The following is a 25,908-nucleotide window of genomic DNA, read 5'->3' as shown; positions in this document are numbered from 1 at the left end:
AAGAAGCGCAAGACCGCAACCTACCCGATGGGTGTGTCGTCCCAGGTGGTCTACAAACGCGGGAAGTTGCCTGCCTCCGCGACATGCACCCTGAAAATTGAGAGGGGTTCCAGTCGTGTGGTGTACCGCTCCGTCTCCTGTAGCCCCATTCACTTGGGTTCGTACCATTGCCATTCTATTGGAAACTGCGTGGGTCGGTACTTGTGTTTGTACCAACTAACATCCATACACATATTTAAAACTGATATAGGAGCCTAATAAATAGCATGGTGATGAATGTCAGCCGATCACAGGTGCCGCAGGCCTGCGCTACGGATGAGGACGGGCCAAGTCATGGATGCTGCAGGAACACGTACTGGGATTCAGGTGGGCCAACGAATAAATATGCCACAGGACACTGGAGACAGTCAGGTCGAACACCGCCAGCAGCATGAAGTATTGGCAATCGGTCCACGCAATGACGCGCCAGTACGACTCAAGGAGAAGAAATGCTGTTGGCGTCAGTACAGTCTAGTAGACGGGGGTGAGAGCTCGACACTCAAAAGACACGCACCGTAAGTGTGAGGTACTGCAGTGACGTTATGTAGATGTCCATGGTGGTCGAGGAAGCCAGCCATTCCATGACGTTGAGGCGGAAAAAGCGCAATCGGGGGGTTTCTGTGAGAAAAGGCCAAAGAACCAGACCCTACAAAACCTAATGTGGGGTGTGTTGTGGAGGGAGAAGAAGTACATGAGCCACGCCGAAGAGCACGAGACTGCATCTCGCCACGATATCCCACGTAGAAGGATAACTCGATATGTCAATGACATCAAAATGGACGAAAACGATGTAGATGCCAACGAAGAGCCCCACGACGATCGGCGCCAAGAAGAAGTGGAAGTGCGGTGCATGGATTACCGACGTGTGAATACCACCTCGCTTTTTCGGACTTGGTGTGCGTGGCGGTATCAATGGTGTCCCATTGTTTTCATTTGACGAAGACTCAGCTCCGTTTGTGCTTGACATGGCTTCTGCGTCACGATTCGTCTTGGTTGTCAACGGGGTAGTGTAAGCCTGGATCCTATACAGCCTTGAGGTTACGAACGAGTACCACGGCGTCACATTAGGTTTACCCTGCAAGTACAAGGGCCGTCGCTGTTGCAGTCACTCCTGCCGCAATCGGCCACCGACGTCGCACGGCGTCGACGGCAGTCTGCATCAGTGCTCGTTGGGATGTGCATATCCGGACGATAGGAATCCGGATATTCACATTCTTCGTTTCGAACGGTTATTTCGATTTGAACCGTCGTGAACACGATGAAGATCTTTACCCTGGTGTGCTGTGCGGCTCTGCAGCTGACGAAGGCATCGGACTTGGTTCCTTCGCATGACGGCCTCCGCTTTGTGAAACCTACATCCTGTGAGGAGAAGGACTGCCCTCACGGCGGTTGCGTCTTTCGCGACTGCCGCGAGCCGGTGTCGTGCAAAGGCGGACTCTGCTTCATGTAAGGGCAAGTTCATCCTCCACGCACGTGGTGTCTAAAGTTCATTCGCGATGTAGCAACTGCAAAAGCCCCGACTGTAGTGGTACGCCCACAACCTTCCTTTCATTACCACGATACCTAATCGTTCGTTCTTGGTCAGGTGGTGTGTGCACGATCGTGGAAGCTGAGGACGGGTCCTGTCCTGGGGGGCTCTGCAACTTTGTCAAGCCCAAACGGTCGTTGACTGAAGGGTACTGCACGGGCGGATTGTGTTTGGTCGATGGCAAGAGCCAAGTGTCGACTCCAGGATCGTTAAGTGAGTAATACAAGCTTGACGTTCATTCCTTAACGTGTGTGTTGTAGACACAGCGCCTCAAGAAACCACGAAACTACCGACCGAAGCACCGCCGACGCTCCCGACGCCAGAACCGCAAACCCCAACGGCGACCCCTGCCACCACCGCCGACGCCACTTAATGTCTCAACGGCACGACATCAGCGATGTCCTGGACGTCCGCTGGATCTCTCATTTCGTCGTTGGTTGTGTGTTAACAAAGGGATATCCAGTGACGAGATGTCGTGGTATAGCAGCAAGGAAGAGCATCGCCGGTTAGAACCACGATTTGTTTTCAACACCAATTGATTACCATTGCTCACCTGGTGTCTCTTGCACCAGGATAACTGATCGGCTCCATCGACCTCCCCATGCTAGTAGTGTTCCTTGCGTGACCTCCATTCGAGACCTGTTGTATGGATGGGTCCGATGTGAAAGGCATTGAAACGTCATCTCAATATGTAAAGAGGGGATGAATCGGCCACACGCGTTCGGACTCGAGCTCAATCGAGATGGGCGCTTTGTAAATGTCGTGGAACTCATCCAACGTCATGAGCGCGTCGCGCTTTGCGAGAAATGTGACGACTTCGTTGGACGGCATGAGCTGGAGGTCGCTGTTGCTGGGGGTGGCCAGTGCCTTCTTAATGGCCGTCTATGTATTCGTGAGCTTCCATTGCATGTGGAGTGCGGAGGTACTCACGGCAGGGGTAGCTCCGAGGCGGCGCATGAGTGTGATCAAGTTGAAAAACACGTCTTTGGCCACCTGCAACTCGTCTGCATCATCCACAGGTTTTGTGATGGATAACTTCTTGAAGTACAAGCTCTTCATGAGTCGCGTTGCATTGTCGTCGCATGTGGCGATGATTTTGACATCGGTGAGCGCGGAAAACGATCGCAACTCGGCACAAAAATCGGTGAACTGAGCAGAAGTGGATTCCAGGAAGACGCACACGCTGGTGTCTTGAATGAGGACGAGGCCAGACGCGTCGCATTCCAGTTTTTGAAGCGTTGTCGCGAAAAACTCTTGGATGCGCTTCGTGCAGTCTTGCCCGACTAGAGTTTCGTGAAGGCGCGCAACGAACGCGGACCGCGAAAAATACGTCGCCTTCAAGGTTGATAGCCCCATTTTTTGCATCACGTCAAGCAGCGAGGGGCCAAGGATGTTCTCCTCGGTGTTGGCATGGTTGCCCGTTGGCACGGTAGTCTCTACAGCGCTCGACGATGACGCGGAATCCATTTCGTCGGCGGCGACCTTTCGAACGATCGATTGTAACGGTTACACTTTTCGCGTGATGCATCGTGACAGTGTGGCGGACAAGATGCTGCTCCGAGGCATGGTGCGAAAGAGCACCCGCCGCCGTCTTCACGTCAGCGCAGGACACCCTCTACGCGATTCCATACACACAGATGCCGTTTCTAGTACAGACTCTGTCACCCCACAGTCGCCGAAGCGGTTGATTCAGCACCTCTCGACCTTGAACGCACTGAAGTACGCCGTCCCACTTCACATAAAGGAAAACGAGCGTGGAGACGATGATAAGCCATCCGGCAAGTCCTACGAAGTTATCGCAAGCAGGAGAAGGCACGGCGCAATCGCAACGAGTTTAGTGGGAGCTCCAAGTCCACTGTCTCTTACCCAGCTGCGAACGGACCCGCAAGGTGCTGCTTGGAACCGAGCGGTATATCGCCGAGCTTTGACCAGTGTCCACAAGCTGAACGCACTTGGGTCACTCAGTCTGTCGAAGCATCCACAACCACGCGCTGGCGACACGAACTCGCCCGCTCCGTCGCCGTCCCAGCAGTCCCGTGCGTGGTTTCGAGATTTGCAAGCGACTGCGTCCGCCCCTCCACCCCAACCGTATGTTCATGATCATCCCATGCATGTAGGCCCACTTGATGCCGCTAGAATCCCAGGCAGCTATCGTCACTCCAAGTGGCAACATGTGACGTATGGCAGCTCCATCTACTTGGAATCATGCGCCACGAAGACGTGCTTGTTGTTTGGCGGAAGCGGAAAGAGCGTCGGCAATGCCCGACCACGGCACAGCGCCAACCCTGGGTCACTTCTTCGTATTGTAACGAAATGCTTCCTCGTCTTTGCCCGCCTTATGTGGATGCCGCCGAGGTAGGTGGACTTTACAAATCCATTTCGACGAGGAAGCGTCTTTCACGGAGACGACGTGTGGCTTCGTCTGGACGACTTTTGTCCCGATCTGCCAACGAAGCGAGACCCCATCACCACGTACGTGAAGGAAGTGCAGCATTACGTGTCGTGGGGGGTGAGAGCGAACGGCTTGACCGGCCAGGTACGTACGATGGCCAACCCACTCGTCTCACCGTATTCGGTAGACCTCTTGCCTCGCCAATGTGCTGGAGACTCTGGTACCATCCATTGCGCACTACGGCTACGACACGTCGATGGCCGAGTGCCTCGGAGAAATCCACGCAGCCATGCACCTTGCCAAGTGGACGATCGAAGCGGTCGGGTCTTCCACACAAGGCGACGAAAACGATGACGTCTATGATCGAGGTAGCCCGTGTTACGGTGTGTCGGCACAATCTATGATACGTGTGCAGACGACTACTGCCACCGACCGGAGAAGGACCCACCCAATTCGAGCCGGTCGATCTGCAACTACGCAATTGTTCACCTTCGACAAGAAGACCGGTTCCTCATCGTGGACAAGACCACTGGCCTGACTTCAATTCAAGTTGCAGCGTAGTCGTCATGGGCGACCGGCACTGACCGCGTTTGAGTAGCACCGGCAAGGTACATCGTCCCCTCGTAAAGCGAAAACTGCGCAGTGGCGGGTGTGTGTGCGAGATCCCATGGCCGCCACCCATTTGACCAGTTCAACCCACGAGGCAGGCAACATTGTGGTCAAGGCGTCGGTGAACCTTGTCGAGAGCCACCAACGCGCCACCACGTTTCTCGGGACCAAGAACGACGTAGTGACCGACCAAATCGAAACCCACCAAGCCAGTCGTACCCACCTCGCCATGATCCACGATGCCAAAGAAACCCACGCAGTCGAGTATTTTACCCATAAATTCAAAACTGCGGCCATGGCGCGGCAGAGGTGACATCAACCATGCAAACCAAACAACCATAACTCCATCGACATGCCGCCTGGCCAAACCGTCAAGCACACCATCACCGGACGACAACTCCATTTCTTGGAGCATGTAAGGACCTGAAGTGTAGAAAGACTCGTCAAAGTCGCCTGAACGTTGCAGCGCAGGCAATCATCTCCAAACACGTTCAAACAACATGGATGCATTCTCATCGATATTTCTAGTCATGCTTGAGCTACTGGACGTCTTCATGTTCGTCCTGAGCACTTGCCATCGCTCCAGCAACCTTTTCGCTCTTCCGCTGGCGCTTTCGCTTCTTCCGGTCCTTCTGCGCCTGTGTCTTTTCCCCCAGCGGGCGCTTCGCACCCGTCGCACCCCCTGCGTCGTCGGCGGCAGCTATTCGCTCAAAGTACGCGACAAAGAATCCGTTGGTTCCGTCTTCAAGTCCATTTGCGCGCACCAAACAGTCGGCTTGCGTTGGCGTTAAGCCAGGCACGACAATACCTCGTCGCGGCCACGACGGCAAGCACTTGACCAGTTGGAACGCCGGGTTCGCCTTCAGTGCGGCTACGACCACGTGTTCGTTTTCCGTTTCAAAGATCGAGCACGTCGAATACGACACACGGTTGACTTGTGGAAACGAGAAAGCTTTGACTAACGCTTCCAGCTGAAAGTCCGCGAGCGCCTGCAGCCGCGCGGCTGTATCATTCGCCGCCGCCCCGCCTGGCTCGACGTTATCCTGCTCCATGTCGTCTTGCTGCATCGCTGTCAACTCGAGCAAGTGGTCCAGGCGATTCGACATGCCAGACCCGGAACACGACGGGTCCAACAAAATACTGCGCACGTTCTGGTACCGCTCGTCATGCACATTTACGTCCAGGAAGCTAGAAAGACACGGCTCGACAATGCTGTCTGCGCCAGCCGCAACCATTCGCTTCTTGAGGAGATCAAGGCGGGTGCTGGAACGATCGAAGGCAAATACGCGGATCGGACGAGGCGCGGTTGTTTTACGAGCCACGAGCATCGCGGCGTGGCTGGTCTTGTTGCCTGGTGCGGCGCACGCATCGATCACGTCGCCAAAATCGTTTGCGCCGCGCTCGCCATGGAGAACATACGCGGGGAAGCAACTCGCTTTGTCCTGGAGGATAAGCTTCCCGGCCGTGACACTGTCGTGCGTATGAAGTTCCGTGCCAGGAGGAAACATCAGGATGTCGCGCACATGGGGATCCAGAGATACTGACACGTCGGTCGGCAATCCGAGCGACGAGGTGACGGCAGGGAGATCCGCCGTGTCTCTGATGTCGGTGGCGCGGAGTGTATTGATGCGCGCATATCTCGGCAGTTTGGGAGTCATCCGGTTCTCTTCGGGAAGCAGATCCTCGTCTGTTTTCACTTTGGCCTTGATTTTCATGCGCACGACGGCGGCTTTCAACGCATTTGCATGGAGCAACACGGTCTTCTTGACGAACCCACCGCCTTGGATCTTCTTGTCCTTGCCAAATAGAAGATCGTAGATGGCAAGGTAAAAGAGCGCTTGGTGCGAAGTCGCGGTGGGCTGCTTCCCCTTCTTTGAAGGGTTTGCATTATCTGACTTGCTAGCTTTGACGGTCTTTTTCAGGAGCTTGGCTAGTTCTGGGACAGCTTCGATCAAGTCGTCCAATAGTGGCTTGTAGCGCAACGTTTGGCACACCAGCGCAAAGCAGTTGCGTTTAGATTTGATCTTGTCTGCGTACGTCAATGTCTTGAGCCCTCCACTGCGCCGAAACAGACCTTCCAGGACGCCCGCCGCTTCCGCGTAGAGCGCACTCATGTTGAAGAATCAGCGAAGGCGTTCGCTTGGGCCAATCATGAATTTCAGCCAATGAAAGCAAACGCTTTCAAAACCATCGGGCAATCGCGGCATCCAACGCAACACTCGACCAAGTCATATCATGGTCTGTCAGTGCGCGTATGAATCTCAAGGAAACAAGTTCATCAAGTCATCTTGCCGCAGGCGACGTGCACGTGCAGGAGACCAGCTAAACTTGACGAACCAGCGTGTTTAGCGGTTCCAACTGGAGCTGCTGTACTGCACGCGGTCAGGGCAGTCCACTGGGTTGTCATGCAGTTGTTCGTAGCCACGGCAACGTACTGCTTGCGTCCTCGAAGGGCTTACACCTTGAGGTTCTCGCTGCCATTGGAATGCACGCCATTTCGAACAGTTTGAATTTGAAATTTTTACGATTTTGGGGGGAAGTAGATCGCCCTTCATATGATGTAATACTGTGATATTCAATATAGTTCCAAAAAGAATAAAATAGCTAAATTGGTCTGATGCAGGAATCCATTCACAGTTTCCTGTCAAATATAATGTTGGCGTGTGTGCGGGTGAAAGAAAATCGAACAACCCACTCTCCAAAGCCAGAAACGACAATGGTGGCCAATCAAATTTAAAATATTCAAAAATCCCGCCAATCAGCGCACGCAGCAACCGGCCCTCTGTATTTTCGGTCATTTCGATTTTTGAGTTCACCCCGATCGGAAGCACCAGCATGTCAGGCATCCCCGCAGGCGGTAAAGGAGGTAAAGGTGGCAAAGGTGGCAAGGGAGGCAAAGGTGTCGCATCTAAGAAAGCCCCTCAAAGCCGTTCCAGTCGTGCCGGCCTTCAATTCCCCGTGGGTCGTATCCACAGGTTCCTGAAGAAGCGTGTCGCGAACAACCAGCGTATCGGTGCGACGGCCGCAGTGTACACAGCCGCCATCATGGAATATTTGACCGCAGAAGTGCTGGAATTAGCAGGGAACGCCTCTAAGGATCTGAAAGTGAAGCGTATTACCCCGCGACATTTACAGCTCGCCATTCGAGGAGATGAAGAACTTGACACCTTGATCAAGGCGACGATTGCTGGTGGTGGTGTGATTCCTCACATCCACAAGTCTCTGGTCGGGAAGGCTGTGTTGCCCATCAAGAAGAAGCCCTTGTAAAGCGTCATATATTTCAAGTCATGTTTAATCCGATGGTTCGCGCGATGGCGATCTGACGTGATCTGGCGCTCTTCATCTCCGTCGTTTCTAATTGCATGTCGGTGATTCATATAGCATGCACAGACAGGATAATGTGCAGCACATGTATTTCGTTCCTGTGTAAAAGACTCCTATTCAACATGAATGTCCGTTATGTGCTCGTACGGAGAAATCAAAGGTTCGAAAGCTTGTGCATGAAGGTGCCGTAAGGCCCACATTGCAAGTCGACTACCGATTCCATTTCTTCGCGGCTGTGGACGTTGTACCGCTCTCTCTGTGGAGACCATAGCCTCAACATTTTGAGCATCCACGTCGCACCATTCCATCGAGAGTCTGGATCTCTCGCGCATCGACATCTTCTCGTTCCATCCGTCGTTCTGTGTCATCGGACCTGCTGACGTCGTGACAGCACAGAACCAGGCAAGGGTTACTACAGCGAACCAAAACTTGCCACTTAGATTTGTTGGTTGCGGCAGCCTCGTCGATGGGATCATTCGTGATGACTTGCACACGTGATGGGAACTCGGGTGTACAGGAACGCCGGTCAAAGTGATGCGCGGAGGAAACAGTGTTGTCTCCTCACTCTTCAGCCATGCAAGGGCCCGTCGTTGCAGCGCAGCGTCGTGCTCGACTCGATGGGTTGCATAAGCACCATTGGTTCCCGACAACAGTCGCATGCGAGGGCGTGTAGTCGCATGGACGGGATGCGGACGGCGGATCATCATGGATTATTGTTCGATGACGGAAATTGGGTTGTGACTGCGAAAGATTGGTCGTTGCGCAATGTGGCCAATCAAAACCGGCGATTCTATTACTCTGATGGTTTGTGAAACTTCAATGTGGAGGCGCTTGCGCCCGCGGAGGAGAGAGCGAATTGGAGTCGTGAGTAGGTAGGCTCATGTACTGTAGAGCCTACACCACAACGGAGAAGGAGGGTCAGGATTGAGACCATGTCAGACGCGTTTTTGCGTGACGATGTGGCTGCGATCAGATGCATCGTTTTGTGTGCGGGGTGGTGAGGCGGTGATTGGGGTGGGCAATGAGACGAACGATCTCCGATAGGTGGATAGCCCAGTCACTAGCATCTCCTTTGACGACGCGAGTGACTCTACCACAATCGAGTGCTGCGTGGTGATGGGGCCTCGACTCCATTACGTGTCCGTTCTCGCGAGGGCTGTTCGAGGGCAATGACTACACTGTGGCCAATCAGAATGCTCAGATTTATGCAAGCAGTACTCTAGCCAATCAATTATTGATATTCCATATTGATGAGCCAATAGAAATTCGTGATTTAATACACTTTTGTGGTTGTAGGCATGACGCCACCATTTAAATGCCGAAGCGCCGTAAGGCAGCGGCATTCGCGTGCAATGGGCGAGGCTTGCAGACGGCTAACGAGGGACAGCGTGCTTCAGTCAGGTGCATTTGCTGCGTACTTAAGAAACGCGAAAATTACACGCAGCGATACATAATCTACAACCACAAAGGGAAAGAGACTCTTTTGAAATGCAGCTCCTCTGGTTCATTGACTTGGCATGGCTCTGGCTTGACCACGAGGAGTTCTTGGAGGAAATGTCCACCTGTATCGCTGTCAATAGCGTCGCTGCTCGAGGCCGCTTGGCAGAATGTGTATAAATGCATACCTTGATATTCAATTACCTGTTCAACATGGAATATTGTCATAATTGATCCAAGTATACATTTAAAGAGTATACCTTTGATCTCATCCACGCAAAAAGCGGCGAGGCCAGTCGATGTTGATCGAGAAGCCCGACGAGGTCAAGCATCTCAACGCGGCTGGACATGGTACGCATTCTTATCCAACCGAAATATGCAAAGCAAACTTGCTGGTGAAGTTTCCGTGGACGATGCGATCCTTGGGCTGGCGTTCTGCATTTACCACTCGTAGTCTCACGCTCATTGAACAGCTTATGGAATCTACGGCATCGACGCGCATCCGAGCGAGCTGAAGTTTGCAACGGCAGGCGGAGGTACTTTTGGTTGCACTAGACAACACAGTGATCCGTTTACTTCGTGTAGATAATTGCGTCAAGATTTGGTCCTTGGAGCCCATACCAGAAAAAGAAGGCCCTGGGTGCGACCTTCTCGCGACGTTGACATGGCACGAAAAAGCTGTCAATTGCGTGCGATGGTCTCACAGTGGCCGCTACCTTGCCTCTGGTTCGGACGACCATCAAGTGTTGTTGTACGAACTGCAGGATGGACCACCTGCGCCAATTCCATTCGGGTCAAATCAAGTCCCAAACAAAGAGAAGTGGGTGCGCTGTTCCATGCTGAAGAGCCACACCATGGGTACGAAATGCCATTCTGCGAACTATCCGTCGACTTGAATCGGGAATGATGTCGACAGACGTGCAAGACTTGGCCTGGTCTCCGGACGATCGCATGCTTGCAACTTGCAGCATCGACAACTCCATATTGATATGGTCCATGGATCATCTGAGCTCCGTCATGACGCACCCAATGCAACACTTGTCAGGGCACCAGGGATGGGTCAAAGGCGTGGCGTGGGACCCTGTTGGCAAAGTAGGATCTGCCCGAGTGGTTTCCATCTCACCGTGTTGCACTAGTATCTGTCGAGTGCTGGCGAAGACAAGTGCATTATCATGTGGCGAGTCGACACTTGGGAGGTACTTCGACCCGTCGCTCGGATTTCTGCAGCAGGACCCCCATTGCTCAAGGGGTGCAATGACAATTCAGGTCGAGGAAAAGATCAGCGGCCCGTTTGAGCAAGGCACGACAACGTCGCACTTCAGACGTCTGTCGTGGGCTCCGGACGGGAGTTTGGTGTGCGGAACGCATGCGTTCAAGGTCAGATCCTTCCGCATCGGACAGTCTGCTGAGGTCTCGTCCTTGATGACTGTCGCGTCGAATAGTCGAAACAAAACGTGGCCGCACTCATCGAGCGAAAGACGTGGAGGAACGATGTCAACTTTGTGGGCCATCGAGGAGTTGTGACGAGTGCCAGATTCAATCCCCGTCTGTTGGGTACGCCATGCGACTCGAAGGATTTCTCTTGAATGAGTGCATGTGGTGTAGCCAAGACCGCGAACAAAGAGTTTGCGTGCTGTGCACTGGGTGGCGACGACTGCACCGTCAGTGTCTGGCTTGCCGACGTCGCTCGCCCGCTGGCGGTGGTCAAGGACTGCTTTGACGCGTCCGTGACGGATCTCAGTTGGTCGTATGATGGGCATACCTTGCTTTGCGCGTCCCTGGACGGGTCTATTTGCTTCTTTCAGGTTCGAGCATGCCCGTGGTGTTACAGCCACTCATATATTTTCGAACAGTTCACACCCGACGAATTGGGCAATCCCATTTCCCGCCAGCAACAAAGTCGGCTCCTTCAGCAGCGCGTACGTGCTCCACCACCGCATCAACATGCCGTTCTCACGTGCGATGCGTATAGTATGGGTCCCTGGCTGGGCAAACGGCGGGGTGTACGCTCGTGGAAAATCCACTCCAGTTGGAGGTAAGCCGTCTGCGGTCCTTGTGCAAAGTATTGACACGAAGTTTCAGCTGGAAGGACAGCAAAAGCAGTTGTCACTGGACAAGTTGGCCAAACGACTGACGCCGAGCAATGGCAAGGCTGTCACGCCGCTCGCGGATGCAGCTCCTGCGAATAACACATTCACGTTGGTGGCGCGGCCCAAACCGAAAGCCCAAGACGTGCCGTCGGCAAAGCCAGCTGCATCAACAACTGCGACGGTGTTGACCGCGCGACCAAAGTTCAAGAAGCCCCAAGACTCGTCGAAGCTGCTGTCAACCACAGGTGTCGCCACGGCCCATCCACTGTCCAAACCCAGCGTGTTGCCAGCGGGAGACAATGAGGCAGCACTTACTCCCCCGATCAAGCGGAAACGAGTGGTGGACCAGCCTGCGCAAGCAACCACGTCATCTTCTTCCACAACCAATCTGTTTGTGTATGCCATGCTCCACCTCGAGATAGACATGCTTCATTGTACCATTGAAACGGCGTAGGATTCCGCAAGAAGGAGTCGCCATGGCCCATCAGATGGCAGAGATTCCAGGGCGACCAATGTTTTCCGTCCAAATCAAGTCGACCGACAAAGTAATCGAGTGCAAAGTAGTCGACGACGAAGTGGTCCACACGTCGATTGTGTGCATCGATGGCGGGAGTGTGCTGTGGATGGATAGGATCCCAGGCCAAGCATCATGTGCGACTGGCAACCAGTCTTTCTGTGCCGTTGGCACCACGGACGGCCACTTGTACATCCTGTCGCCACTCGGTCGTCGGCTCTTTCCCTGCATTGGTACGTACCATGCCCTTTTCATTCGATCCTGACAACACTCGTAGCGCTCGGGTATCCTTTTGCGGCCTTAGAGTGCCATGCCGGCGCCGCGCCGTACGTGTTGGTCATCTTGACCAACGGCGACGTGAAAACGTGGACAATTCAAGCCAAGAAACTGGTCGTTGCGGCATCCCTTTGCGGCATGACGGTACGCGTCCAAACGAGTCATTGTGCGATGCGAACAGTCTCGTTAGACTACAAAGTCGACCTTGATTCGGGCCATGGTGACGTCTACCGGTCAACCCATCGTGACGTTGGCCGTGGGGGGAACGACGGGAAGTTTGCTGCATTCATTCGCCTACGACGTGGCCATGAAGTGCTGGTACTCTGACGAACGATCGAATTGGTGTCTGACCGGCGTGTGGACAGGATGCGTGTAGCTGACGACTCGTTCTCGTCGTCCGATTTTCACACGCACTTGCCGTCGGATGCGATTGTGACGGCAGACATTCCCGTGCGCGACATGGGCGGTTGAACGATGATGGGCATGACATTTTGTGTAGGTAGGAACGCTACGGAGGCTCCAAAACGCATCCACCCACACACGCAGTGCCAAGTCCATGCTGGCTGGAATGTCCAACTCGATCCAGCAGCACCACATTACTCGAACACACTTGGAACATCAGGTCGCCGCGAGTTTGGCGCTGCGAAGTTCCACCGAGTACATGCACTGGTGCGTCAACAGTCTTTTACTCGATCGCACGAACGTTCTTCTATAGGCTGAAAGTTTACGCGCGGCATCTTTCTCATGATGGAGACGTGTTGCGCCTCGAAGAAATCTGCCAGGAGCTCCTTGGCCCCATGTCCGCGACTACCTCCACCGACTCGTGGACATCCTCGGTGCTGGTACGTACCCGGCTGAGCGCATCTGCCTCGCTTGAACCAGGGTTGCTTTTATGTACACCGTGTATGCGACGCCGAATGACATTTCTCATGCAGGACGTGCCCAAGCGAGAGCTCCTGCAGACGGTGGTGCTGCCGCAGATGGCGACAAATCGCGTCCTCCAGCGCATCGTGCACAAGTATCAATTGCTCTTGGACGAAGTCACGTCGTCGCACGGATCGGGAGTCCATGCATGACATCGTTAAGATACACAACTTTCCCACTCGATTTCGATTATCGAAGGCCAACCAACCAGTTCCACAACTCCCCCTCCCCGTTCACACTCCAACGTTCCATACCTTGTGCCGTCGCGCCGGCGAACTTACTTAAAGTGTCCTCGCTCGACGTTCAGGTGCTCCGAGCGTCCCAGAAGTTACTAAGTGGGCTCCCAACGAACCCGCCGCTTGGACAGGCTCCAACACATTCAACCCCTCTGTGGCACATGTGTCGTTGGGTTTGGATATTTTGATGCATGGCTTGCGCCACCCCAGCTCGTTCTGGCCTCAAGTCATGGGTGCACAACAGGTGGAGCCAGGGAACGGACGGGGGGTGCAGTGGGAGCGCAGGCTGTGGAGAGCCACACGGGCGATCGGTCGGCCGTGCGTCAAGCCCACATCAACCTCTCACTGGTCGATTCCGGCCACGGCCATTGAATTTGATAGGATGCCGGATACATATCCGGAAGGCCGCAAGGCCAAGGCAGTGATTGGCCAACCGGATGTGTATCCGGTTGCACCAGCGGTTTATTCCAGCATGGTCGAATTTCAAAAAGATTCTATAAATTGCGCAAATAGTTTTCATTTTCCAATTTGGCGGCGGAGTACGATCGGCGCCGCGTCGGTTGGGTGCTTGCGATGAAGTACGAAGAAAGCCACGCGCTCAAGAGATATGAAGTACGCGTGAATGTACAACAATTTATGGCCGTGCGCTCGCCGCAGACGACACTCATGGTGACGTTGAGTGGCGAACACCACCACCTCGCAATGGACCAATTGAGCAATGTGTTGATGGAAAAACGCGTGCTCCACAGCGTTGTCACGAGCGACGGACGCAAGACGCTGATTGTTGTCGATGACATGCCCAGCGTTTGGTCGAGTGCTGTCCAGTGCGGAGTCACGGTGAACATCCATCGAGAGAAAGGACCGATGTCGAACTTTGTGTTGAACGAACTCTGCTGTGCACTCGTCTTGCTTCAAATCAAGGCTGCGGGAAGTGTTCACATGGGTCAAAACGGACTTTTCACGATGAACAAGCAATTGCGACCAGACGAAGTGCAGTGCGTACAAATCCACGACATCCGACTTGTCGGCCATCATGTCGTCATGTCGTTCTCCCCCGTCGTGTACGCTATGAAGACTGCCGATACGTTTATTCGAGAGATGCGATCAAGTCAAGCGACTCTTACCGATGACGTGATTTCTCGCAACGTCGTGACCAATGCGCTCTTACACGCCGTTCCCGGCATGAATGAGTGCAGGGTGCTTCAATATACATCCATAGCCCCGCCGCCAACCAACCTGATGCGGTTGAACCTCGAACGCGGCCATTGCAAGTTCATTCCACAAACCGAAGCGGACTATCGAACGTACTGGAAAGCAGTGCATTGTATCCACTTGCCGGACGACTTTGGCGGGTACATGCGCGTCCAGTTTGCGTCTGGTGACGAGTTCACATACCCGTCTTCGTGTGTGGCAACCAACTTTCACATCCTCCACAAGCAGTCTCGTCTGGAAGCGCAAGACATTGCGCGCATGCTGCTCTTCACACTCAAGGTTGGGTTCGGCAAAGCCGCCGTTGTCATGCACGACGATCACCGTGAATCCAAAACCGCCCAACTCTTGCCAGCATCGGCCCTCGTGGGCGACTCGTTTCACTCGGGCACGACGCACGGCCACACTGTTCGAAAACGACCCGAGAGTCCGTTGTCGAACTCGACGAAACGACAACGAGGTGGTCACCTGTAAATGACCCACTTCCATGGCGCATTCTTCACGCGATTCCATATATTGACCTACTTGAATTAACTCATTTAAACCCCACTGTCTGCTCTTCCTTGCCACCTTGCGCATACTCACGTCGCCTCTATCGTGAAACCAGAGCAGGTGACGATGGTGCCTCGTTCTGTGATTGTGTCGGCGTAGATAGCAGTCATTCGTTCAAGAAGAATAGTTATCGTGAGGTCACCATGATTCGTGGGGTTTGAAGTCTCATGAGCAGAATTAGCTTGAACTGTGCCGACATGAATATGCATGAAGTGCCCTCGGCGACTAACCAGTCGCTTGCTTCGAAGGGTGGCGGGCGTACTCGAACTTGAGCACTGCATTCTCCCGCTTGTACGCGTCGCTCGCGCCAAATACTTGCTTGGAAGTTTGCAGGTCCAGCGCCCCTGCAAATTCGACCAACTTTTGCATATACGCGACTCTTTGGTCCTCTTTAAACGGCAACAAGTACCTACGACGGACAACTTCCACCTCAGCAGTCGTTGCAAAAACGGCGTCAACGTACACGGAGGCCTCGATCGAGACCTTGGCGCGGTCAGCACACATATTCGTGATGGGGAAATCCTTGTCCGGGGACGAGATCAAATTGGTCGCGTGCACAGACACATGGACGTGGTTGAATTTACGCTGATACCGAGGTTTCTTGGCCAAATCGGCGGCAGGTCCCGACAGAAGGATCACCTGAGCATCTCGTTGAGGCGGCAATACATGGTCAACAGGGTACCTTGACGCCATCAAACGACTCTACAATGCGCTGCGCACGTTTCCGCGCATCCGTCTTCTCCCTGCATGAACCAAATACCATTCGAGAGTGAGACGAAGTCATTCATGGATATGATTCATGCAACTTCTTACGCGTTTGTGTCGGCGTCTTCAAGGACTTCAAAGCGCGGGAGGACGTCGTCGTGGTCGTTGTTTTCGGACGTGGCATCACCTTCCTGGACCGGTCCGTCGCGCACTTTGCCGTCTTCGATTTCGCCGATGCCGCTGTACACGTCATGCGCCTAAAGGTGAGTGTCAGCTGATACGAATCCTCCAATGGTCCCGACGAGCCACCGCAACCACCCACTCTGCTCACGAAGGTACCTTTTTCATCTTGTAGATATCCCCGGTCTCAATCTCGTGCAAGTGCGAGAGAACGTTGAAGACCGCGACTTCCGTTGTGTTCTGCGTCATGCAGCACATGTCAGCCAGCACGAGCTACTTCCAGGCATCGCACGCACATGACGGTTCTGCTCACACCCACTGCCTTTGTTGTGAATCTCAAACAGTCCGTCGGCAAACTTGTTGGACTAAAAAATGCCACACTTGAGCGTGTAAATTGGAATTGGGACGCCAGGGGCAGCAGCACGTACGCGGAAACAGTCCACACCAAACGCAATGTACGGACCCACAACGATGTCGAGCCAGTACCCGCGGCAGCTCACGGACCCATGACCTTTCTTCATCGCCTGACGTGTCAAGTCAGCATGTCTATTTCACTATTCAGGGCTTACATCCGTGTACGTTGCCATCGTTCGATTCGGAACGGTGTACTTTTGGTCGCCAAACTCAAACGCGACCCCGGTGTTGCGCCATTCCTTGAATTGCCGCACATGAATGACACTCGCGTCTTGGATCTTCTTCAGCGACATCTGCACACACTCGAGTGAGCAACTGGACGGAGAACGAACGGACGAACCGTGTAGTCCCAGTCGATCAAATTGTTGCGGTAGTCGTAGCGATTCTCGTAGTAGTGGCGGAGCCGTTGGTCTCGCAAGCGCTCCACTGCACGTTCGTGAGACGTTCGACAGCATGGATGTTCCGATGTACCGTTGAACGGGACGCTGGTGTGCCAAGATTGAAATGCCTCGACCAAAGCATCACGGGTCTTCATCTTCAAGTGGGACAAGTCCACGATGTCAGCGAGATGCCCCGACTCGTTGCACACGAGATGAACGAGTTGCTTGGCTTTCTCTTCGATGTACTCGGCCGTTCGCTCCTACCATTCGTTTGCCGCGTGATACGATGATCGCGAGAACAGGCACAATTGAATCATCTCAACACACCTGAACAAGTGCATTGCCAAACACTTCGAGAAACGTATTGCATCGCTGACGCAGGGGAATTTCCCAGTCGTTTGCCACCTGAAGCAACAAGAGCGCGCGGGCGAGGCATTCCGGGGACTTTTCGTACAAATAAATGTGCAGAGGTCGCTTTTTCCATCGCCGAGACCGTGCAATTGTTGTCAAGACGTGGCGAATGTCGCCGGGACTGACGACGAGCACGCACAACGGGTCTGTTGATGACGCATCCGCTTCCAACTGGTTCGAATCGCCACGGAGCTCCGACACGCCTTCCTGAAGATCAAAGCTCGGTGAGAATCCCCACATCCCATGGGTTCCCAGCGACAAGAGATGGCCCGCCTTGGACGTCGACATCTTGTGCGCCCTTTCGACTTGTTCGACACTCGAAGAAAGTCCACCAACATCCTTTTCCGGATATCAAATCCAACATGAAACGGCTATATTATCCGGATCTGCCAAGATTGTGCAGCCAAGATCCAAGTCATCATGAGGTAGTGGACGCGCCTGGACGGGATGGCGCCTCTGTAGTTGCACGTCCTCACTGTGCTTGGTGTAGTACCGAAGTCACTGTGTACAGCTTCAAGGCTGCGCTGTACTCGCTCGACAAGTCGTCGCAAGAATGGATGCTCAGCGACGTTCACGACGATCCCGTCGCACAGTATTATGTGTTTATGGAGGACGCGGACTTGCCCAAATTCCGCATGGTGGGGTGGGTAGAAGACTCTGGCGACGTCGTGCTCAACAACCCACTCACGAAGGATTGCATCTGGCTACCTATGAACGAGTACTTTGTCCAGTTCACGACCTCCGCCGACGCAACGGTCGGGCTCTCGTTCGCCGACCTCGAGCAGGCGCAGGAAGCATCTACCATCGTGCTTCGCATCCTTCAAAATCTCACTACTGTTGCTGCGGCAGAAAGCAACAACGCGTCGCGTGAGTCTGACAGAGGTCCACACGATGACATTTCAAAGACGACGACAGAGCTCAAGGAGGTCGGTCGTGCGTCCGTCACATCATTTCGTGTCCTGCGCGGCCTTTACAGCTTCATGTAGTACCTTAAATTCGTTCGCACGCACGGAGCATCTTCGTTGGAATACCTCAAGGCATGTGCGGAGGCTGTCCAAGTCGTGGTGCCGCTAACATTACCTATCATCCATCCATTGAGTGTGAGTTTGCAGGACGATGTCGACACGATCTTGTCTTCCGAAGCTCTCGATGCAGTCGACACCATGCCCAAGCATCGTTTGGAACCAAGTTTTTTGTCCGAGGAAGACCGTCAAAGCCTTCGGCTGCAATATGCTTCCGCCCAACTCAATCAAACCTTCGTCCCACCGTCCCGACGAAGTTCCGATGCGTTGCCGCCTGCACCGATGAAGGAAGCAGACCTTCGACGCGGCAGTGCGCCACTTGGTGCCATGATGCCGCCATCCTTACGTCGGTGCTCGACATCTCTCCATAGCTCGCTGTCGTCGTCGTCGCGATGCAGTTCCCGGCGCCAGTCCCTGGCGAATTTTGATGAGGTTGAGCGTGCTGCGATGGCTGCGGTGGAAGACAATCTTCAAGAGGAAGAGGTCGAGCCATGCAGCAGTCCAGCCTTCTTACGTGGTACGGCGCTGTTCCGCATGAGACCTACGAAAGTCTAATGCATTTTTTGCAGCAACGTTTGGATCGTATACGGGCGTACGTCCCAGGTCTTCAACGAGTACCATAGCGCCGCTCGACAACGGGACCGTGATCAGCCGGCCGTACGAAACCAAGCAGGAAATGCATGTTACGTTCAATGCCGTCCTGGCTCGATACGAGGGCTTGCCATTGGCGTGGGCAGGGCTAAACAAGCAGTTTGGACTTCCAATGGAAGCTCTGCCCAAGCGCGTCGTGGAAGGGTATGACGGAAAGATCCCGGCCGTTCTGCAAATGATGAAGGAGTACCTGGTCCTCCATGGAGGGCTCGAAACGGAAGGAATCTTTCGTCTCGCGCCAGACAAGGAGCAGTGCAGTCGCGTCAAGGGCGCCATCAACAGCGGGTCGTTTGCCGGGTGCAACGACGTCCACATCGTGGCCAACTTGATCAAAGTCTGGTTTCGGGACCTGCCCACGAGTCTCTTCAACGTCATTCCCGAGAAAGTAATGTACAAAGCATGCACACTCAAGGTAAGCGTTGCCGATGTCGCCGTCAATTGTCGAGCCCACAACGATCGACGACGGTAGACTCCCGAAAGCGTGATGGCCATGCTCAACGACGTGCCCGAGACGAGCAAAACAGTCATGCTGTGGCTCTTGGACTTGATGGCGGGCGTGGTCAAGAACGAAAAGGTGACGAAAATGAGCTCGAAAAACATGGGTATCCATCAACACACTGCCTTCCAATGTCCTGACGATTTGGATAGCCATCGTGCTGTCACCCAACCTGTTTAGCATCGAGTCGGACAACCCGATGGTGGCGCTAACCATGTCCCAGAAGGTTGCCGAGTTCACGACCGTCCTGCTGAATGCGCGGCTCGCTTTGCACCATGGGTATGTCAAGTAGCACTCGTGTTGCGAAATCAACTCCCTTCATATTTACAACGTCGCCAGCTTAATCTCGATCGCGAAGCGGGTCGTCGTCGGCCAATTCATCGGCATCCTGGTGTTGGGTAGAGGGAAGGAGATAGCCTCCGTTTTGATGGGATTCGTTAAATATGTCGCGGATGTCGTCCTTGGTCACGTCGGACGGGTTGGAGGTCGCCGTGGGAACGGCGGCGGCACTTCCTGGCAAGGGAAACGCCTTTGCATAGAGCAGCGCCAGCACCCGCTCTTGGGAAAGGAGCAAGTCGATGACCTTTTGGCGGTCGGAGGCAGCAAACGCAGTGCCGAGCACCGAGATCGTGTCGTTCGACCTGATGGATTTGTCGGATGTGTGCGCATGAATTTGGTCTTTCACATCTTCGATGCACTGCTTTACAAAGATCGAGAGCTCCGTGTGGGTCTGTAAGTCAGTTGTGTACGCATTGCGCACTTGTCGCAAGTTGCGGCGCTCGACTTCGAGCACCCGCTTCAGACGCTTGATGATCTCTTTGTATCGGTTGTCGACCTAGCGTCGAAGTGGCCATGTGAGTCGACCGTCGAAAGAGATAGAAGAAATGTCAACCTCGGGCACCGCAAACGTGCCAGGCAGGGCGGGCGTGGACGGCGCGCGCTTGACCACACTCGTCATTTTCCTCGAGTCGATCGCGCCGGAACCTGACGTCGTCGGTTGCTTTCGCGGCTGCTGCCGACCATTTCGCGACCCAAACTCGAGCTCTTCCATTTGCGCAGTAGCTTCCTCCCGCGCTCGTTCAGCGTCTTTCACGGCGTCCATGAGCTCTTTTCGAAGGCTACATCACGAAACCACCCAACGGTCAGCTCGGTCGGGGATCATGGTGTCGCAAACCGACCGAACGTTGTCCCTTTTGACAGCCACCAGCTGTCGGACGAGGAACTCGCGGTCGTTTTCTTGCATGGAGAATTGTGTTTTGAGCCGTTGGTTTTCACGCGTGAGGCTTTGATTGAGTCGGTCCAGTCGGTCGGCCATCTCTTTTGTCCATTCGACTTCTGTTTCGAGCTGCTTGCTCTTGTCGATCCACGCCGACGCCCCGTCATCCGTCTTGTTTTTTTCAGTCTCGAGCTCCTCTTGGACGCTGTACAGCCTCGCTCGGAAGGCCCGTAGCAAGTCCTTTTCTTGCTCTGGTCGTGCCCACGATCAGCGATGGAGAAGGTTCATCGGCGATTATCTACCTTGCAGGATCTTGCCCGTGCGCTCTTGCACTTGCGAGATGCTCGACAAGATGCTCTTGTGTAATCCTCGGAGCGACGCCATCGTGTCTTCGTGGGACATACTCGGCGCTTTCTTCGCCCGGGACTAGAATGATTCACGTGGGTCCACACAATTCCCATGGGGCTCGTCCTTACATCGGACACCATTCGCTCGAGCTCGTCAATGCGAACTTGGTACTGCCGCTCTCGCCGCACGTAGCTCTCCTATAATTGTGATGACGATCGCGCTTGACAAGATGGGTCGAACGAGGAAGGACCTGGCGGCGGGCGAGGTCTTGCTCGAGCTTGTCGATCACACTCTTCAAATACTCTTCGTCTTCGGCGTGAAGAGGCCCTGTGGTGTCCCCCGACACAGATGCCGTTTTCGCTCGGTACTTGTCTTCGACCATCTGGGACTTGTCAGCACCACACAAAGCAGCATTGCTTTCGATTCGAGGGGAGAGGCACCTGATGGGACTTGGTCGTCTTGCGGTCGAGCTTTGCAGCCCGCGTGGTCCCGACCTTGCGCATACCGAGCATGTGGATCTACACCACTTTGAGTACTTGAATTGCTGCTATTTATAGCGAGTTTCACCGTGGAAACCTCGTCAAAGAAAGACGAGCTAGCAACATTCGAGCTCGTTGCCGATGCGCTTTGGCAATGCGAGTCCTGCGCAGAGTTTACACGTTGAAGGGGATAAAGTCGCTCCGTAGAATGTGTCGGAGGTGCTGTCATGCCATGCATGTCGCCCCCACACTAAACGTCAAGATCGTCACGAATCGGTGCATGTTTCTCATCTGGAACCCTTGCTGCCTGACAAATGTGATGGACGGATCGGCGCATGATCCTTCCACACGTTTGGCGAACGAACCTGTTGTCTCCACGAACGCCGTTCATCGCTCTCTCCGCTGTGTTTCTGCCTAGCAGGAACATCCATGGCTTCATTCAACGTGCGCAACCCCTCCTGTCACAGTGTGTGCGTGCTCCTCTACCCCTTCCTGCTAGGGCATGCCACGGACGTTGACTGCTGTGGTCGCTAAACTTGACACGCATCGCGAAACCGACACAGCTTCTTTGTTGGCGTGAAACCGTTACGAGATCTTGGTGTAACTCCTGCCAAATGTCGAAAGTTAGAGCAAGTGGGGCGATTGACTCGAGTTGTTGGGCGATTTCAGGGCCATTTCTCGAACGTTGGATGCCTTTTTCTTCTAACATTCGACGAATGTGTGGGGCGATGTATGCCCCCGGGGGCTCCCCTCGGCCACTGTTCGATTCTTCGACACCGAGCAGTAGTGTTGTGGCATTACCAAGACTGCTACATTCGATCTTTTGCTGTGTATCCTGCAAAGATCAATCCCTGCCGGCGCACGAACGACGATGGACCCCCGACTGATGTGCCACTTCGACGACACCGGCTGCGACTCGCCCCGCAGCAGCCACTTGTCGGACGAAGACGACCTTCAACGGGTCGCGCGCCTGCAGGCCAAGAAGGCCATGATTGTACAGTCCCCTGTGTGCAATTTTGAAGCCTTCAGCCACTTCTTCCATCTCCCCCTCAAGGCCGCCGCGGAAAAGTTTGGCGTGCGCGCGACCGCGTTCAAGAAGAGGTGTCGGTCAATTGGGATCCGCCATTGGCCGTACCGAAAGGTCCGCAGCCTCAAGCGCTCCCTCCAGGAGCTCAATCGGTGCAAAGAAAACGGGATCCTCAACGACAAGCAGCTTTACCAATTCGAGACGTTCAAGAAACAGCTCGACAAGCTCATGTCTCCCGTCACCTATGGTACGCGATTATACTGACAACGCGAGCCCTCACTCCTTTTCCAGGCATCGACCCGTCTGGCCAAATTATGCATGCCTTTGTCGACGACGACGACGACTTTGACTCGGGCGATGACATGTGCTCCGTCGGAAGCCCTCGCTATGGCGCGTCCTTTTCGGACTGCTCCATCAGCCCTTCCGAAATGGACAAATCGTCGTCCCAAGCATTTCCTGACTACCCCAACGACGTCCATACCAACTTTGACAAGTTGCCACCGCTGCGAAAGCCTTCTTCGATGGTACGTCCCCATGCCGTGCCCCGTATACACAAGGCACTGACGGCAATCTTGCAGCAGAACACGGCGTTTCAATGCATACCGCGAACGATCAATGTTCCCGTCCTCGCCGACATGCCCGCGTTGACACTCCGCATGACATCCAAGGACCTGTCGTCTGTGCATGGCCCAAAGACAGCGGCGCCTTCCGCCGCCATGGACTCATACTTTGATCGGCCCTTGCACATGCACCACTTGGACGAGTACATGGACCACCACCAGGGAGACGTCGGCGACGACGACCAGGTGTGCCCGATGGTCGACGACGACATCATGCTAACAGACATCAAGTACGAAGAAGACGAGGCGGTATTCCACGACGGAGTCGACTACAGCGGCGAGCGCTTCTTCGACGACGTGTTCCTACAAATCTCCCCCGACTATGGCTGTTTAGTTTGACGAGGAGGAACTGCCGTTAGAATTAGCCCACCCCCCCTTCGGCGTGCTTACGATCTGTAACACTACGCATGTACACTACGTCCATCTACGTGCACGGCCTTGCGCCGCTCATCCTTTTCGACGGGCTGAGGCGAACAGCGACAAGGTAATGAAGCGATTCGCTGTGGGGGCGTCCGTTTGTTTCGGACCCGTTTGTCTACGACGTTTGAGCTGCAGGCGTCGGCGTTGGAACCAATGTCGTGCCCACAGCGTTTTGGTTCGCACAACACACCAAAGCCGACTGAAGGGACGTTGCTTCGAACGTCGGGGGGCCAAAAAGATGTCGACTCTGTCCTGGGGAGCAGCGTTCAGGAGGTGCTGGAACTGAATGCAACGCTCTTGAATCATGTACGGATCAAGACGGTGGAGGGCTGTGCGCCACCCTGCACACGGCAGGGGCGGAAGACACCGAGCGATGCTCTCGGTGGCATGATGGAACGCTTTGAAATCATTGAAACGGCGCTTGACCGTGGTTCCGCCGTGCATCTCGATGTGGTAAAATACAACCGCAGCTCGATTGACACGATGGATCGAGTAGTTGGCAATGTAATAGCCTTCGAATGAGGACGACACCGAGGCGTCGAGTCCTCGGTGGATGGCAGGCTGCGGATGGTACGTCGACAAAGTTGGCGGCGGAGGCGGCGTTGGTGTTCCGAGTGTGCCGCCCATGTTGACACAACATACAGCTGGGCGCGGACGATACCTTCACGGGTGGATTCTAACGCTCCATGTCAGCGAAACAGGAGCATGTGGTTTTAAGCAGCATGCGGCCCCAAGCCATGCCCCCAAACGGTGGTCAGTGCAAGTAGCTGTCCAGAACTGAGTGGAATCGAATGCCAAGGAATGGTTAAGTTAACACGGAGCATGCTCATGCACTCGTGGTGATGGTCAAATGTGACGGCCCCACGACGTGCGATTTCTCGGTGTCGCTAACGCCGACGGCAACGGTTGCACATGGGTCCAAGAACAGCACAACGCGGTCCCGTGGGGCAGCGCGGAGAATGTCTTGAAAACGGAGACGTCGAGCATGGATGAGTGCCTGGTTGCGACGATGGATTGCCGTGAGAATGCCTGCATCGGGCATGGGAGGCACGACAAGTTGGATGTCGTGGTGAAAGGCTTTGAAGTCATTGAAGCGCTTCTTCCCGGTGAAGCCGTAAGCATCGACATGGTACAGCACTACTCCGTTCTCGTCCACAGACCAGTCCACGATCTCAGCAGTACGTGTCGATATGGCAGAGTGCGGCGGCGATGGAGCTTCCTCGCTCGACGCAGATTCATTCGCCACAACCCTGGCAGTCGATTGAGTGCACCCCATACCCTCTCGACGACGCGAGTTTAGAAGTGACGTCAACAGGCGTTTTTAGGATGATGCAGACTGTCCTTGGAACCAGCCAAAGACCTGTGTGAAAATGCCGCTCCTTTGTTGTGCATTCAGCACGACAAACTCTCTCTCCCCCGTGTTGTAACGCGGCGTCCATCTCGTGCAGAAGGCAATTGCCCATCCCTACCACCACCACCACCTCCTTCGACAGGTCGCTCGATCCTACAACTCACGGCGACGCAATGCCCACCCACAAACGCGTTCCTGCGTCTGCTTCGTCTTGCAACATTGGGCGGGCTACAAGGCGTAGAGTCATTTCCACAACTGCAAAGAATGGAGTACACGATGGAGAAACGAGTGGGGTGAACGTAAGAAGGTTGTATTGGACTTGATGGAGTTTGCTCTAGTTCTCGGGTGGGAAGGCCGCTTGGGTTGTCGGTGGCTGAGTTACACAGCCACTAGGCCTGTAGACTTGATCGCTTGGACCGGAGCGCTGCCCACGAGAGGTCGGGAGTCGTCGATGGCGATGGCCAGGAATTCAGACAAGTGGTCGGACGGCGCGACGCTGAGAAGATCGTCGAATCGAGCCCGTCGTTCCTGAATCAAAGCAGGGTCGCTACGTCTCAAGGCTGTCAGCAAGCCAGACGGGGGAAGCGGTGGTAAGAGTGGGAACGCGCTCTGAAGCGTCGCGTGAAAAGCTTTAAAGTCAGTGAAGCGTTTGTTCACAACAATTCCATTGGCAGCGATGTTGTACATGACGACGCCATCGCCGTCAATTGAGTGGTCGACAATCAAAGGCCGACCGACGATCTTCCCAACGACTCGGTCCTTCACGTCCCGCACGTCAGCCACGACCGAGACAGTGTTGCAATTTGGCTGAATCGACGCGTCAACGGGTTTGGCCACTTGAGAGGTCGATGGACTGCATCCCATTTTGTGGCTTGCGTGGTGGTTGTTTGTGATATGCGGGACGGCGCTGGAAACTCTGCGTGATCGGACTATACCTGCAATGCTATACCCATGCGCATATGCATGTTTGCGAGTGGAGAAGCATGACGGCAGGAGGCATGTTTCGTGAACATTTGGAACTCGCTGACGGAGCTTGCCAACTCGAGCACACGACACGG

General features: G+C 54.4%; 15 protein-coding genes across 18 annotated transcripts; 7 read left to right on the top strand and 8 right to left on the bottom strand.

The window, feature by feature from the left end:
* Positions 1 to 154: 154 nt before the first annotated feature.
* H310_01340 lies at positions 155 to 1,029 on the bottom strand. Of its 2 annotated transcripts, XM_008864418.1 has the most exons (4): positions 731 to 1,029; positions 554 to 685; positions 357 to 510; positions 155 to 304 (listed from the first exon to the last, which is right to left on the bottom strand). In XM_008864418.1, exons 1-4 carry the CDS (start codon positions 1,004 to 1,006, stop codon positions 288 to 290), a joined length of 579 nt encoding a protein of 192 aa, XP_008862640.1. In that variant the 5' UTR covers positions 1,007 to 1,029; the 3' UTR covers positions 155 to 287. The 2 variants fall into 2 exon arrangements, with proteins under 2 accessions (XP_008862640.1, XP_008862641.1); XM_008864419.1 differs by lacking the exon at positions 731 to 1,029 and having other exon boundaries at positions 554 to 714.
* Positions 1,030 to 1,267: 238 nt separating this feature from the next.
* H310_01339 lies at positions 1,268 to 2,119 on the top strand. Of its 2 annotated transcripts, XM_008864416.1 has the most exons (4): positions 1,268 to 1,485; positions 1,542 to 1,567; positions 1,625 to 1,780; positions 1,828 to 2,119. In XM_008864416.1, exons 1-4 carry the CDS (start codon positions 1,298 to 1,300, stop codon positions 1,938 to 1,940), a joined length of 483 nt encoding a protein of 160 aa, XP_008862638.1. In that variant the 5' UTR covers positions 1,268 to 1,297; the 3' UTR covers positions 1,941 to 2,119. The 2 variants fall into 2 exon arrangements, with proteins under 2 accessions (XP_008862638.1, XP_008862639.1); XM_008864417.1 differs by lacking the exon at positions 1,828 to 2,119 and having other exon boundaries at positions 1,625 to 1,813.
* H310_01338 (hypothetical protein) lies at positions 2,096 to 3,080 on the bottom strand. Its single transcript, XM_008864415.1, has 2 exons — positions 2,498 to 3,080; positions 2,096 to 2,449 (listed from the first exon to the last, which is right to left on the bottom strand). The coding sequence occupies exons 1-2, from the start codon at positions 3,032 to 3,034 to the stop codon at positions 2,252 to 2,254; spliced, it is 735 nt and encodes a 244-aa protein (XP_008862637.1). The 5' UTR covers positions 3,035 to 3,080; the 3' UTR covers positions 2,096 to 2,251.
* Positions 3,081 to 3,084: 4 nt separating this feature from the next.
* H310_01337 (hypothetical protein) lies at positions 3,085 to 4,945 on the top strand. Its single transcript, XM_008864414.1, has 6 exons — positions 3,085 to 3,655; positions 3,704 to 3,872; positions 3,927 to 4,103; positions 4,147 to 4,327; positions 4,375 to 4,508; positions 4,558 to 4,945. The coding sequence occupies exons 1-6, from the start codon at positions 3,090 to 3,092 to the stop codon at positions 4,879 to 4,881; spliced, it is 1,551 nt and encodes a 516-aa protein (XP_008862636.1). The 5' UTR covers positions 3,085 to 3,089; the 3' UTR covers positions 4,882 to 4,945.
* A 111-nt stretch (positions 4,946 to 5,056) lies between these two features.
* H310_01336 (hypothetical protein) lies at positions 5,057 to 6,708 on the bottom strand. The gene has a single exon (XM_008864413.1). It carries the CDS (start codon positions 6,680 to 6,682, stop codon positions 5,108 to 5,110), a length of 1,575 nt encoding a protein of 524 aa, XP_008862635.1. The 5' UTR covers positions 6,683 to 6,708; the 3' UTR covers positions 5,057 to 5,107.
* Positions 6,709 to 7,378: 670 nt separating this feature from the next.
* H310_01335 (histone H2A.Z) lies at positions 7,379 to 8,620 on the top strand. The gene has a single exon (XM_008864412.1). It carries the CDS (start codon positions 7,404 to 7,406, stop codon positions 7,833 to 7,835), a length of 432 nt encoding a protein of 143 aa, XP_008862634.1. The 5' UTR covers positions 7,379 to 7,403; the 3' UTR covers positions 7,836 to 8,620.
* Positions 7,379 to 8,622, bottom strand: H310_01334 (hypothetical protein). The gene has a single exon (XM_008864411.1). The coding sequence runs from the start codon at positions 8,597 to 8,599 to the stop codon at positions 8,006 to 8,008; it is 594 nt and encodes a 197-aa protein (XP_008862633.1). The 5' UTR covers positions 8,600 to 8,622; the 3' UTR covers positions 7,379 to 8,005.
* Positions 8,623 to 9,589: 967 nt separating this feature from the next.
* Positions 9,590 to 13,505, top strand: H310_01333. 2 transcript variants are annotated; one of them, XM_008864409.1, is made up of 18 exons: positions 9,590 to 9,680; positions 9,803 to 9,865; positions 9,915 to 10,187; positions 10,246 to 10,421; positions 10,466 to 10,525; positions 10,596 to 10,706; positions 10,772 to 10,883; positions 10,935 to 11,134; positions 11,183 to 11,248; positions 11,302 to 11,364; positions 11,412 to 11,815; positions 11,874 to 12,166; positions 12,211 to 12,353; positions 12,400 to 12,527; positions 12,575 to 12,659; positions 12,709 to 12,878; positions 12,925 to 13,051; positions 13,145 to 13,505. In XM_008864409.1, exons 1-18 carry the CDS (start codon positions 9,629 to 9,631, stop codon positions 13,283 to 13,285), a joined length of 2,667 nt encoding a protein of 888 aa, XP_008862631.1. In that variant the 5' UTR covers positions 9,590 to 9,628; the 3' UTR covers positions 13,286 to 13,505. The 2 variants fall into 2 exon arrangements, with proteins under 2 accessions (XP_008862631.1, XP_008862632.1); XM_008864410.1 differs by having other exon boundaries at positions 12,575 to 12,878.
* A 395-nt stretch (positions 13,506 to 13,900) lies between these two features.
* Positions 13,901 to 17,533, bottom strand: H310_01331 (hypothetical protein). The gene is made up of 11 exons (XM_008864407.1): positions 17,137 to 17,533; positions 16,901 to 17,069; positions 16,770 to 16,855; positions 16,585 to 16,722; positions 16,444 to 16,539; positions 16,312 to 16,380; positions 16,175 to 16,255; positions 15,944 to 16,092; positions 15,813 to 15,873; positions 15,594 to 15,769; positions 13,901 to 15,539 (listed from the first exon to the last, which is right to left on the bottom strand). The coding sequence occupies exons 1-11, from the start codon at positions 17,506 to 17,508 to the stop codon at positions 15,356 to 15,358; spliced, it is 1,581 nt and encodes a 526-aa protein (XP_008862629.1). The 5' UTR covers positions 17,509 to 17,533; the 3' UTR covers positions 13,901 to 15,355.
* On the top strand, positions 13,902 to 15,143 carry H310_01332 (hypothetical protein). Its single transcript, XM_008864408.1, has one exon. The coding sequence runs from the start codon at positions 13,943 to 13,945 to the stop codon at positions 15,050 to 15,052; it is 1,110 nt and encodes a 369-aa protein (XP_008862630.1). The 5' UTR covers positions 13,902 to 13,942; the 3' UTR covers positions 15,053 to 15,143.
* Positions 17,534 to 17,610: 77 nt separating the features above from the next.
* H310_01330 (hypothetical protein) lies at positions 17,611 to 19,857 on the top strand. Its single transcript, XM_008864406.1, has 7 exons — positions 17,611 to 17,645; positions 17,711 to 18,146; positions 18,207 to 18,284; positions 18,333 to 18,759; positions 18,812 to 19,305; positions 19,363 to 19,495; positions 19,542 to 19,857. The coding sequence occupies exons 1-7, from the start codon at positions 17,641 to 17,643 to the stop codon at positions 19,679 to 19,681; spliced, it is 1,713 nt and encodes a 570-aa protein (XP_008862628.1). The 5' UTR covers positions 17,611 to 17,640; the 3' UTR covers positions 19,682 to 19,857.
* On the bottom strand, positions 19,730 to 21,465 carry H310_01329 (hypothetical protein; the record flags this gene model as incomplete). The annotated part of the gene is made up of 7 exons (XM_008864405.1): positions 19,730 to 20,224; positions 20,282 to 20,507; positions 20,568 to 20,856; positions 20,908 to 21,031; positions 21,082 to 21,150; positions 21,204 to 21,335; positions 21,394 to 21,465. The coding sequence occupies 7 exons, from the start codon at positions 21,463 to 21,465 to the stop codon at positions 19,730 to 19,732; spliced, it is 1,407 nt and encodes a 468-aa protein (XP_008862627.1).
* Positions 21,466 to 22,118: 653 nt separating this feature from the next.
* On the top strand, positions 22,119 to 24,148 carry H310_01328 (hypothetical protein). The gene is made up of 3 exons (XM_008864404.1): positions 22,119 to 22,706; positions 22,751 to 22,983; positions 23,041 to 24,148. The coding sequence occupies exons 1-3, from the start codon at positions 22,304 to 22,306 to the stop codon at positions 23,416 to 23,418; spliced, it is 1,014 nt and encodes a 337-aa protein (XP_008862626.1). The 5' UTR covers positions 22,119 to 22,303; the 3' UTR covers positions 23,419 to 24,148.
* An 81-nt stretch (positions 24,149 to 24,229) lies between these two features.
* On the bottom strand, positions 24,230 to 24,851 carry H310_01327 (hypothetical protein). The gene has a single exon (XM_008864403.1). The coding sequence runs from the start codon at positions 24,773 to 24,775 to the stop codon at positions 24,326 to 24,328; it is 450 nt and encodes a 149-aa protein (XP_008862625.1). The 5' UTR covers positions 24,776 to 24,851; the 3' UTR covers positions 24,230 to 24,325.
* Positions 24,852 to 25,139: 288 nt separating this feature from the next.
* Positions 25,140 to 25,857, bottom strand: H310_01326 (hypothetical protein). Its single transcript, XM_008864402.1, has one exon. It carries the CDS (start codon positions 25,712 to 25,714, stop codon positions 25,229 to 25,231), a length of 486 nt encoding a protein of 161 aa, XP_008862624.1. The 5' UTR covers positions 25,715 to 25,857; the 3' UTR covers positions 25,140 to 25,228.
* Positions 25,858 to 25,908: the final 51 nt, after the last annotated feature.

The sequence above is a fragment of the Aphanomyces invadans genome (genome assembly GCF_000520115.1).
Source record: "Aphanomyces invadans strain NJM9701 unplaced genomic scaffold supercont1.2, whole genome shotgun sequence".
NCBI lineage: Eukaryota > Oomycota > Saprolegniomycetes > Saprolegniales > Verrucalvaceae > Aphanomyces > Aphanomyces invadans.
This window is presented reverse-complemented; position numbering and strand designations above follow the sequence as displayed.